The following is a 12,941-nucleotide window of genomic DNA, read 5'->3' on the forward strand; positions in this document are numbered from 1 at the left end:
GGCCCCACCAGCCAGCTGCAACGGGCTGCTCTTCCTGCAAGCAGTGGACAAAACAGGCGGCATTGCACAACTTTAAACGAGCATGTTCACTAATTGATCAGCAATGTAACAACGAAACAATGTTAACCGGGACGACTTTAAGTGAGGAATTACTGTAGTAGAATTGTCAAGTCCTGCTCCAGTGGACTCCAGAAACTCTGCCTTTTTAGCAGCTCCTCTTTTTCTCATGGATAGCCAAATTTGACATTCACCCATTGTCCAGGAAGATGTGGTAAATAGACAGTCTGTCAAATCACTCAAATCCCAAGGATTATGTACATAGAATGGCTCTGAAGGCAATTATGCTTGTAAAGGAAAATGAAACTCCTTCACAGCGGGTAACTATTAAAATTCTAAAAGTTACCCATTTTTCATACAAAATGCTACAAGATAGAACTGTAAAATAACTTAAAATCTCTGAGAGACACACACGGTGCATGAGGCAAGATGTTCTATTGGACCAACTTCAGTTGGTGAAAGAGACCAGCTTTCTTTTGAGTTTACACAGAATTGGTCTCTTTCACCAACTGAAGTTGGTCTAATAAAGCATAGTACCTCACCCACTTTGTCGTTGTCTCATTCTGGGACTAACATGGCTACAGCACTTTAAATCCCTCACACATTTTACTCCAAGTATATTAGGGTGCTTTAGGCTCTACATAAACCACTGGGTTAGAAATGGTAAGAATTATGCTCCAACACACCTTACACAAGTGTCTCTTGGAAGAAAAGTGAGGAATATTTTTTGAATTGAAACAAGGGGATTTTGACAGACTGAAGATTATTCAAATTGGAATTTGGCTGGGGCACTTACAAATTGATTATATGCTTTAAAAAAACAAAGTTGTGCCACCTCTTCTCCCCAGTCCTATAGTTGGCATTCTCATATGTAGAGGTCTGTTACATCCTCTAACCACAGAACCAGAAGGCAAAAGTAAAAGTTTGTCTGGTCTTTAGTCAATTACATGATCTGCCACCCTGCCTGGAATCTGAAGCTCTTCAGATTGTGTTCACTTGTCTCTTCTTAGGGAAAAGGATTTAAGTTGATGGTGAGTAACAAGAACAATAGTTTTTCAGATCTATTCAGGTTGTCCAGGTCTTGGGATCTAGAAAGTGTCAGTGGTCTTTGGCCTGCTCCAGCATCATCCCCTTACAGATGTGTGTGTATAGGAGAGCAACTAGCACAATCAGTTTCATTTACTTCCATAAATGTCACCCTCCTTGTCCCTTTCTGTTCATTAGTCAGACTTTGAAGTCAGCCCTTTAGATGGGATAAAGCAGGGTGGATTGATTTACATCGTGATTAAATTAGCAAACAGGAAATCTTGATTTAAATCAATCAATTTTAATCGTGTTTTGCATTTGTATTTTTTTATTTTCCTAAAGAAAGGTTAATTCTCGTTGGTGATAACCATTAAGGCCAGGTCTACGCTACAGATCTATATCAGTATAACTGCGTTGCTCCAGGGTGTGAAAAATGCACACCCCTGAGCAACGTAATTATGCCAGCCTAACCACCCATGTCGACAGTGCTGTGTTGCACAGCTACCACCTCTCAAGGAGATGGATTAACTATGCTGACAGGAGAAGCTCTCCCATTGGCGTAGTAGTGTCTTCATTAAAGTACGTGAAGGCGAGCCCTAAGACATTTTCAGTTGCAACTAAATATAGCCTTTACACTAATAATGCTTTTTGCAAACCAGGATACACATCTGTATATGTTTATTTAAACAGTTATATAGCTTAATTTGCATTTATTCAGATTCTTAATCTTTATTATATTAGAAAATGGTGAATAATCCATTTCTTTACTAGGTTTTTTTTTTAATTTGTGATTTGTGTTAAGTTCTGTTTGGTTGGGAACTCAAATTCAACTAAATGGAAAAATAACTCATTTTATCAAAAGTTTTATCAACACATGTTTTAGTTTTAAATATAACAGATTTATTAAACAAAGGAAGTATCTTCAGTTAATTGAACTGATTGTTTCTTGCATTATGTCCTTCAGGATTTTAAAAGGATTTTATCCTTACACCTCCTTTTTATTCATAGACTGGAAAACAAGCTTTCCTACTCTTTTTTTTCAATCTTCTATTGGTTTTTTAACTTTGAGTGAACTAATCATTGAACCGAAGTGAAGACAATATTTTCTCCGCACCTGTGGAAGAGGCGAGTGCCAACAGAAGCTGGTTTAGCACTTCAGCGAACTCTTATTCTAGTGGTGCTCACCAGTTCAGTGGTTTGACTTTCTTTAAAATTTTGGCAGTAAATAGATACTGCTTAACTTTTTTTATTTAATTTAAATTATTTTAGTAGATTAGAGTAAATTTAGGCCTTAGCATAGGTTGTCATAATTTCAAATTTTAAATAGGCTTATTTTTAATAACAAACCTGTGTTTAATTTAAAAATCCAGTTTTAAATCCATTTTTATCTATCCTGAGATGAAGTGGGATGTACTACTTGGGTGCTTACCTCAGGCTGAAGTGACAGGTTAGACTCACAGGAAAGAGTGTTCTTCTGTCTATCGAAATTGGAGCTTGTTTAGCTGATGATATATAGTTGAATTACAGGTTTCTCATAGTTCTGTGAAGTCAAAAAGTCCCATTTGTTACTGACTTACACTACTGTGCTGTGGAGTGCAACATCCCTGGGCTTTAGGCAGTCTGGCAGTCCTTGCTGGTGGGCCAGTATACAGTATCTTTATGTGTTGTACCAGTAAGGTGAGATCTATCAAAATGGCTGCTAGATATGACATTGCACCTGTAAAACTCCGCAATGGTTTGTTCTCCAAGTTTCTTCTTCACTAAAGTTCTTTTGTCCATTTGGGGAACAGTTAAGAATACTTGGATTTCCACAAACTGTCTCTTGGAGTTCACTTTTGTAAGTTGGGTTGGAGCAGAAAGCCCAGTTAAGTTCCTCACTTGCTTGAGTCTTAAAGTAGGAGTTTTGACGAGAACGTTCATGTCGTAAGCAGAATTTGAGTACTTTTCTCCCCGTCCACTGATACCGAAAATTAAGATTGAAAGCAGAGATTCCCAATTTGCTCACTTTCTTTCCAGATACTTGTGATTCCCTGATATGGTTTATGGCTGTGGGTCCATTCAGGACAACTGTCTTTTTGTCCTGCCTTCGCTTTTCATGTCTGCTAGTCCAAGCAGTCTACAGAATTGGGGACAGACTTGCATGCTCCTTTTAGAAGGCTCCAGACAAAACCAGAAGGAATCCATTTCAATCACTTGTTGTGCTTCCTCTACATTTTAGAGGACCCAGTTTGTGTGTACTAGATTAAAATGCATTACAGTAAGCTGGCATACCTTGAGCTGTAACACCATCACAATGCCTTGAAACCACACACAGCAGACGCCCTCACAGTGGAATCTGATTTTGAGGGTCTTCCGTAAGATCTGGAGTAGCAATGATCCAGGTTAAGTTAACCCTTGTAGTTGGTAAACAGAATCTCTCAGAAGTATCTTGGAGCCTTGAGAAACTGGACTTTGAGCATAGTTTTCATGTAGCATTAGGACACAGTCTCATGCTACTGATCCTCATTATGCAAACTTGTCTAATCATCCAGAGAAACACATTTGAAATGGCATAAGTTGACACGAATTTAAGCATGTTACTATTCCTCCACAGTATGATGCAGTAATCAGGCAAAATACATAAGTGGGAGGTTGGTGACCTAAACCAGTTCACATGCTGCTTAGTGTGTTGCCTGCAGCAGCCCTTATTGATATTAGATGTTTCTTCTTTCCTCTACTATTGCAAGGGTAATGTATTAATAAAGGTGGCATCTTTTATCATGTTAGCCTATCTGAAACTGATGGTGCTGAACTTGTGCACTTCAGAAGTTTCAGGCTGATTAAAATATAGCAGCCCTTCAGCCTCTTCATTCCACTTCCTGCAAAAACTCGTTACACATGTAAATACCCATGAAAAGGGTGACTGGACAACTAAGTTTAAATTGTATTTGGAGCAGTGAATCTTCATGGTGCCATGAAGTATTTTTCCAAATAGGTATATTTCATAAGTTTTACATTTATTTCAGGCTTACCCTCTCTAGATCCATCCAACGGCTCTTCAGCTGCCTCTTCAGCTCCTCTGACCGGTTTTTCAGCAAACATACAACGGGTTTATCTTCAAGGGCCAGCACCTGTTGGGACTCCCAGCTTTAACAGACAGCATTTTTCACCACATCCTTGGACGAGCGCTACAAATTCATGTAGGAACTTCATGGGTCTGTCTTAATTATCTATACATTTTTAGTGTTTTAATTATTGTCTTTAGCTACCAGTTGATTTGTGACTTTGAGGGGAAAGCAACCAGTGGATTTAGAAACTATTATCAGTAATTGCTTTTAGCCTCAGTAAAGATTGGAAATGTGTGAAATGGTATCACAAAAAGTTTTATGGATCTCTTATGTGAAATGCCATAGATTCCATTAGTATTACCTGTCTTGACGCAGCTTCAGGAGGCTTAGGGGTATGTCTACACTGCAAAAAAAAGACATGTGGCAGCAAGTTTCAGAGCCCAGGTGAACTGACTCCAGCTTGCACCATGGGGCGGAAAGTAACATTCTGGCTCAGCCTGGACCTAGTCTCTGAAAAGTAGCAAGGGGAGAGTGGGGCTAGACATTCTTGTGCCAACTTGAGCAAGAACGTCTACGCTGCAATTTTTAGGCTTGTAACCCAAGCCCCACCAGCCCAATTCAGTTGACAGAGGCTCTGAGGCTCACGGTTGCAGGGGTTGTTTTTTGGGGGGGGTTTTGTTGGTTTTTGCAGTGTAGATGTACCCTTAAACTCAGTGAAGAGAAGCTTAATTTTTGTGTCCTCACAACACGGGGAGCTTTCTTATAGTGTAAAACTGCATCAGATGAAATTGGCGTGACTTTCTCAGATTGGATTATGCTTCATTTTTAAAACCTTTAAAATAAGACTTCTACAATTAATATTTTATATACACCTCTACCCTGATATAATGTGACCCGATATAACACGGGTTCACATACAACGCCATAAAGCAAGCCTCTTTCTCTCACTCTCTCACTGTCTCACTCTCTCACTCTGTCTGGGAGGCAGGAACTGTGTGGGGGCACTTTTGGGGGCCCCGCAGGCCCAGGGTGGCCCAGGGGATTAGCGAGGGGCTGGGAGCAGCCCGCTCTACTTCCCTAATCCCGGCCCCAGCCATGTTGCTTGGGGGAAGGGATATCCACCCGCACTCACCAGCAGTGGCGGAAGCAGAGCAGCCAGGCCCCAGCCCACGGCACTCCGCTTCCTGCCACCGGTGAGTGTGGGGGGGCATCCTTTCCCCAACTCCCTGCACTCACCGGCAGTGGGAAACGGAGCGCCGCAGCTGGGAGCTGGCGGAGAGGAGCGGGCTGGGGCCAAGTTGCTCCACCTCCTGCTGCCGCTGGTGAGTGTCTGGGGGCAGGGGTGTGGATAGGAGTCGGGGACAGGCAGGGGACAGGGAGCAGGGGGGTTGGGTGGGGGTGGCATCCTGGGGGTGATTAGGGATTGGGGGGGGGTTGGAGGGGGTGGTTAGGGGACAAGGAGCAGGGGAGCCAAAGCAAGTTCGATATAAATCAGTTTCACATATAACGCGGTAAGATTTTTTGGCTCCCGCGGACCACATTATATCAGGGTAGAGGTCTATCTTAAAATTCACTGACATTTTTAAATTGTCTGAAATGACAGTGAGAGGTTCTCCTTTTATGGAGCAAATCTGGGAGAGAGTGGCCACATGAGAAGTTTGGGTCTTTGCAATTCAGAATCTTAGTAATGGCAACTCTGAGTACAAAGGCCAAAATAAACTTGGGTGCCAAAACTAAGGGTGGGGTTTTCAAAAACACCTGTGACAAGTCCCACTGAAAGTCAATGGAACTTATGCTTCTAAGTCATTTGAGCTTTTTTGGAAAATCGCACCCTGAGTCTATATCCCACAGGGAGTTGGGGATGCTCAGCACCTCTGAAAACAAGGCCAGTTGAGTGCCTGGAAAATTTGGGCCAAGATTTGCAGATCTCTTCATAAAGTCTTCCGGTTTTTTGTCCTTGTCTAGTAAATCTAAAATATTTACAAGAAGATCTAGAAAATGTCAGACTATCCTGTGTTTGTAACCATTTATGCAACTAATTTAAGAAGCACAATCACTGGTGAAGGATCTTTCCGGTGGGCCAAACAGAAATCAGTCCAATGACTATTCTGCCATAAGTAACTCCAATTCTCTCACTAGCTCCAAGGGATTATAAATCAATAAACTTTTACACCTTTCATAATCTTTGTTACAGAATACGGATTGGCAGTTTAGAGGGGAAATTGTGGTATTTAACATTACTTTAGTGTTCCATGTATAATAAAGCAAGAGAAATATTTTGTCACCAGGTGAATCTCCTATTCCATCAGTTTCATCAGGATCATCTTCACCCCTTTCAGCTGCTTCTGCACCTTCTAACTTGGGCCAGCCAAAAGCAGGTAGCACAAATCAAGATCGAAAGGTACCACCTCCTATTGGGACGGAAAGGCTTGCTAGAATTCGACAGGGAGGTTCTGTCACTCCTACCCCCTTAGGAACTAACTTTACGGCTCCTGTTGGACATAGTGGTATCTGGTCATTTGGAGTTAACAGTGTATCAGGTAAGTCAGTCTCATACATAATAAGTAAGCTTTCTGTTTTTTAAAAAAAAAGAAACTCAGATTTTAGGCTATCACTACATTAGTTCTCAGAAGCAAGGGGGAAAACAAAATGCCAAACTTGTGCTTTTCGAGGATCAAATTTGAAATAATAAAGTAATACGTGGTAGTTGTATGTAAAAAATCTTCCCTTCTAAACCAGAGAACAAAATATACTTTATCAACTGCATGTAAGATTACTTTAAAGGCAGAAACTAAAAGGAATATCAAGGGGATGTCACAAACAGAGAGCTGGCAGGGATAGAGAGAAGAGTTCAGAAATGTGCATATTCTGATCCTTTAAGGGAATATATTGGGGAAGTCTTTTAAGTTCTTCATTCGCTGAGGAACTGACCCATAAGGACCACAATTAGAAAGGAAGGTTAGGGCAAAAGAAGTGATTGATTTGCAACACTTTATGTGGGTACAAATCCAGAAACATACTCTTCTTTACAGATGGGCTGTTAATACAGCCTCAATATCCCACCTGGGATGGGATCAAGTCTCGGAAGAACAGAGGTATTTCTTTAGGTTTTGTTTCATAATTGCTTTTCTGTTCATTTACTCAGCTACTCTGCAGGATTTTCAGAGATAAATACCTTTGATGTTATAGCTGACAGACCAAGTTTTTCATGATTAATCCTGAAATCTGTAACCCACCCCCAAGATTCTAAAGAATTTCTTGATAGAGATAGGGTGGGCTTTGTCAAAATGTTCCTTATTGGGTAACGACTGACTCCGATTTTCTTCAGGCCAAATCTGTTTTGCTAGAACCATTGCAATTTTCTCTCATAATATAGAATTCTTCACCTGGCTTAGATCCTGCAAAGGTACACAGTAAATACATAATCTCTGAAAGAGTGATTGAAATCTTCTATACTGTTAAATCTGTTGAACAGAAATGTAACTTCAGAATGAGAACAAATAATGTTTTTTTACCTTTTCTTCAAAATTTGGTCTCCAAATTTAAAACTCGGTCTGAAAGCTGTGGTTGCATTTCATTAATTAGTAGCTTGTCATTCAAACTATTTTTAAAAATAAGGTTACAGTTATGACAAGCAAATAAAAACTGGGGCATTCAGATTGAGTGCTGTTATTGATCCTTAATTTTTACACTTTTCTACTCCATAACTCTTCTTGAATAATATGAAATAAGTTCTGTTCCAGGCAACAGCAATTTTTCCAAAAAAAAAAAAACAAAAACGACTTCTAAATAGCTGAAGGTTTATATTCAGTTTTTGGTAGTTCCATTTTCAAGTTCTTACTGATAATCACAAAGTGCAGTGTTTAAGCTGCAGATTGTTTTCATTAGGAATTTTAAGAGATTGTGTATGTAGCAAAATAAAATGACAATTTTAATGGTCTTAAATTTTGTAAAGCTCGGGTTTTTTTTTAATTTGGTCTGACATTATCCCATTAGCCTTGGGGTCTCATCATGGCTGTTTTTCAGACTAAATTTATAAACTTGTCATACAAATTGGCAATATTCATAGATCGCTGTTCTATTAAAGCTTAGCTCAGTGTTGGGCTGAAATATTGGTTTGGTATTCGGTGCAGGAATATAGGAGAATGAAAGAAAATTTTTATCAGGCCCAGTCCCATGTCTCCAGATTTCACCATCTTCTCCACTTCAGTCTTCAGAAAGTTCTCTGCCTTTCACCTCATACCAGCTCTTGTCCTAAGCATGACTCTGTGGAGCCTCCCACCTTGCATTACCATGGATATGGAATGTGCTAATGTGCCTAACTTGGTGTGTGATGGGAGGGAAAGAAAATGTCTGCGTGCAGCCGGGCTTCACATGGGCAGTACTTTATGCAGCCTGTCTTTGTGAGAGGGCCATGTAGGCAGAGCCATGAAGCTGAGGATAGGACACATGTGCATATTTTGTTAATAACAGGTCATTGGGGTCTGAGGGTAGAATACAAGTGAGTTTTGGGGAGGTCTGAAAAGTGATTTGTTCAGAGCAATGCCCCAGTTTGTTTTGCGTCATTGTTATGCTTATTTCTGAGATCCTTAACATGTGTGGAGATGGTTTGTGTAGCTGATTGATTTATTCCAGAGTGTTCTCAATTTGATTATAACCATCTACTTTTAATCTCTTCCTTTCCAGAAGGCTTGTCAGGTTGGTCCCAGCCTATAATGGGGAATCATCCAATGCATCAACAATTATCAGACCCGGGCACATTTTCCCAGCATCAACCAATGGAGAGAGATGATTCTGGAATCGTGGCTCCCTCAAACATTTTCCACCAACCTATGCCAAATAGCTTTGTGGATTTTTCTAAAGTAAGTTATATTTGAAAGCTGAATTTGTTATAAGGAGCTGGGTTGTTTTGCCTGGCTGCAGATGACTTGTCTGACAGTGCATGTCCAGAAGTGATCTGTCAAGAGAGACTTCATTAAAGCCCTTTCTCTGGAACAAGTTGGGGCAACTTTGCCAAGGCCATTGGTCCATTCAGATTTGTTTAACTCTGAATGTTCTCAGGTGCAGTAATGCCCAACCTTATTATACAGGAGGGCCACATAAACCTAAGCACAACCTAGTGCGCACCAAACAGATTGTTAATATTTTAATGTGATGTAAAGTCACCTGTATTGATTTTTTTGTTTTAAGTTCAGCTTGTTTCATATGTATTTAGATAGGTTGTTTCTGTGTACAGCATTGTCTGTTCACACACTTGTGTAAACTAAAATGATGTAAACACGATGACAAAATTCTGATGAATCGGCTGTTAGTATATTGTGTTAAAGCAGGCTGCAGGCTTTATGAAATGCTCTGGTGGGCCATAGGTTGGACACCCTTGCTCTAGCACAGTGGTTCTCAAACTTTCATTTTCGTGGACCACTTGAAAATTGCTGAGGATCTCAGCGGACCACTTCATGGTCTTTCCAAATATTTGTACCATATGCTAACTATTGTTAAGCAGTTTGGATAAAAGCGCTATATTAAAAAACCTTAATAATTAATGTTTTTTTGTTCTACAAATAAAAGCACACAACTCATATATTTTAATATCAGTAATCTTACCTTTCTAATGCAATAGGTGTGCCCTCTCTCTCCCCTGCCGTGGCAGCCCCCGAGCTGGGGCTGGGAAGGAGGGGGTGGGGGTCTCCCCTGCCACAGCAGCCACAGAGCTGAGGCTTGGAAGGAGGGCCGTCTCTCTCCTGGCAGCCGCAACCCTGGAGCTGGGAAAAGTCACTTCTTTCTCCGGCTGCTGCAGCCCTGCACGTCCCAAATTCCCCACCACCCTCTCTTCTCACCGCACTGCCCCCTCCCACATGCTTCCTCCCACCTATCCCCTATTCCCCCCAAGGTCACCACGTCACCTTACATGTGTGTCTTCTTCAGAGTCCAGGCACCTAATTAGCTGAGCCATGCCTGCATGGCTCCACTAATCAGGTGGGTGGCCCTTCATTCTCTCATGTGCAGCTGCCCAGGCGCGCACCTTATAGGGAACTATCTGCAGACCACCTGAATGGAGCTTGCGGACCACTGGTGGTCCATGGACCACAGTTTGAGAACCTCTGCTCTAGCAAATATGAGGATTCATACAGCATCCCCTTCACCCCAGAAACGCTTTTGGGCATATGAGACACACTAGTCAAACTGAGGGCACATTATAACTGAAACTAAAAATTATTTCTAGTTGCTAATACCCCAGGCCTATACATGGACTTGCTTGGTGACACCCTCCACTTTTCCATTCTCCCCTGCTGTGTTAGATTCCTTCCTACCTATCTTCCTATCATGGAACTAGGTCGCCTCTTCAGGCTGGTTAATATTTAATGCTTCTAGCACAAGTTACAGATGTAAATTAGGCATGTGAATATCATGTAATTTTCTTCATAACATGTGGCAGGAGGTTAGGAGAATGTTGAATTGTGCATGTAAAGAGGGCATTAACATCAGAAACTAGCACAAGGCAAAAACAGAATACAGCCCTGTCATAATTCAGTTTAAGCATTTGAGGAATATCTAGGATCATGTGTGTAGTCTGGAGTCTTCTCAGAATATTGCTACAGTTACATTTAGAGAAGGTACTTTGTTGCAGTCTTTATTTTTCGTGAGTTATGGTCATTTTAATCCAAGACTAAGATTTTTCATATCATATGCAATGAGATGACAAACATTTGAGGGAGGGAGGTATCGAAAGAGCTCTGTATCCCCTTCTGTCCTGTGTAGGGAGATGTTTATGAAAACTGTCTGTGTCGGATGGTGGAGGCCAAGGAAGTAAGGCTCTAAAAAGAAAGCCACTACGCCTTTTATGAACTCAAGGATCATTATTCCAGTTGGCCATTAAAATATTGTGTAGTACCTTCCATCTTAAAGGATCCCACTGTGCTTTCAAACTATACACAGTGTCCCTGCAGCTCGGTTAGGATGACAAGTGGTATATTGATGGGAGAGGAGAGCACTTCCCAAGCACATTTTGACATGAAATCTATGTAGAACAGACACAATGTCTGGCTTTGCAGACTCATCTAAAAGAACCACTCTCAAACTATGATGGTACTTAATATGGGTATCTCAGGAAAATGAAGGGCTGAATTAGTTTTGCTGGGATTTGAACCTCTGTTCCAAGGAGTCTGAGCATTCCAAACTTGATGCTTAGAGCACCACGTTCCCATTTTTTTCACAGAATGCCAAGATGATTGTAAGTGCAACTTTAATGTTGCATAAGGATTTGAATGAAGTTTGAACGTTTTGGGTAACACATTTTCATTCATACTTTGCAGTACATTGGAATGGGGAGCCTTGCAAAATTCCAGCACTAGTAAAATCAGTTGCTTTCTGCTTTACTCTGAATTGTTCCTAGAATTGGGTATGGCATTCTCATCTCTCCTTACGACACTGCTTTGTAGCACTGCTGATGCACAGTGGCCCCTCTTTCTAATTTCAATGATGAATGAAGTGATCTCTGCCCATAAGTTCTGTAGAACTCTCTGGGATTCTTTGAGATGACAGATACTACTCTGTATGTGATGTACTGGTGTTATTGTCTGTAACCACTACACTGTACAGTGATTGTCCTTTCTGCTATTTTAGGGTCTACCGATTTCCATGTACGGAGGCGCTTTAATACCTTCTCATCCTCAGCTAGCTGACGGCCCAGGAGGGCCTCTCTTTAATGGACTTCATACTCCAGATCCAGCTTGGAATCCTATGATAAAGGTTGTCCAAAATTCAACAGAATGTACTGATGCTCAGCAGGTAAATTTGTTTGTATTTTTCTCATATGTTTAAAATGATACTTTCTATCATGTTTCTCAATTGATATTTTTGTGCTTAATAGAAAAACAAAAGATTTTAACAGCTGTCATGTATTTAAATTCTGAGAGCCTGTTTACATAATTTTTTTTCAAGACTGGGCTTTAAAGATCAGTTTACAGGCCAAAACTTTCAAACCTGAGTACCTGAAGTTAGGGTCCTAAATAAGTGGCCTGATTCTCAGCAGTGCTCAGAACTTTGCTATGAACAAGATAAACTAATAATACACACTGACTGGTTCTACGTTTCCAGTTACTACTCATGCAAAAAACCTGGTCATCACTGAAGACAGCTATATCCCCTCTGAAAATCTGACCACTCCTATGTTGGAGTCCAACTTTAGACACCCAGGTTTAAAAAATTGGGCCACAATAAGTCTGAGTTTTGAACTGTATTATAGAATTTTGCACTTGGGCATATTCTTAATATTCTATATTTCTTAATTATTTTTTTCTCCCCACTGCAGATTTGGCCTGGCACCTGGGCACCTCACATTGGAAATATGCATCTCAAATACGTCAACTAATTTAAGAGGGTCTATCCTTTTTAGCCTTGTTGGGAAACCTATGACCTTGGAAGAACCCTGGGGATTTTTTTAATGTGCCTAACTAAGCAATTTTTTTCTCTGTGGGCTGTAACAATGAAAATTTGATTGCCCATTGTGTAAGAACAAATGATTTACCTATTCAACTGATTCTGTTCTCCAGTTAGTTTAGCCATTTTGAACTTAAAATCAGATGAACCTAGTGCTTTTGGCTAAACACTACTGAATGCTACTTGTATGCAGCAGAGAACTAGATGATTACATGATTTCAACCTTTTACGGTGGTAAATACATGTATAATTGTTTACATACTTAAAAGGAAAAAAGTTGAGTAAATTTCATGTCGTATAGTGGCTCCACTTTATGTAGCCTGTATTAATGTGAAATATTTACCTGAATATTCAATAAAAAGACGAACAGTA

At 40.5% G+C, this 12,941-nt stretch overlaps 1 protein-coding gene across 9 annotated transcripts in view; it reads left to right on the plus strand.

Annotated features, from left to right (window-relative positions):
• Window positions 1-12,941, plus strand: part of ANKHD1 (ankyrin repeat and KH domain containing 1) — a 206,664-nt gene extending 193,723 nt beyond the window's left edge. For 4 of the 9 annotated variants that reach the window (XM_073356055.1, XM_073356057.1, XM_073356060.1 and 1 more), the window contains 6 exons: window positions 4,089-4,277; window positions 6,419-6,670; window positions 7,163-7,225; window positions 8,817-8,992; window positions 11,754-11,918; window positions 12,442-12,941. In XM_073356055.1, the coding sequence (XP_073212156.1) occupies window positions 4,089-4,277; window positions 6,419-6,670; window positions 7,163-7,225; window positions 8,817-8,992; window positions 11,754-11,918; window positions 12,442-12,501 (905 nt within the window). In that variant the 3' untranslated portion in view covers window positions 12,502-12,941. The remainder of the gene's footprint in view (window positions 1-4,088; window positions 4,278-6,418; window positions 6,671-7,162; window positions 7,226-8,816; window positions 8,993-11,753; window positions 11,919-12,441) is intronic. The other 5 variants (XM_073356058.1, XM_073356062.1, XM_073356059.1 and 2 more) reach the window with 3 other exon arrangements.

The sequence above is a fragment of the Lepidochelys kempii genome, chromosome 8 (assembly GCF_965140265.1).
Source record: "Lepidochelys kempii isolate rLepKem1 chromosome 8, rLepKem1.hap2, whole genome shotgun sequence".
NCBI classification, from domain to species: Eukaryota; Metazoa; Chordata; order Testudines; family Cheloniidae; genus Lepidochelys; species Lepidochelys kempii.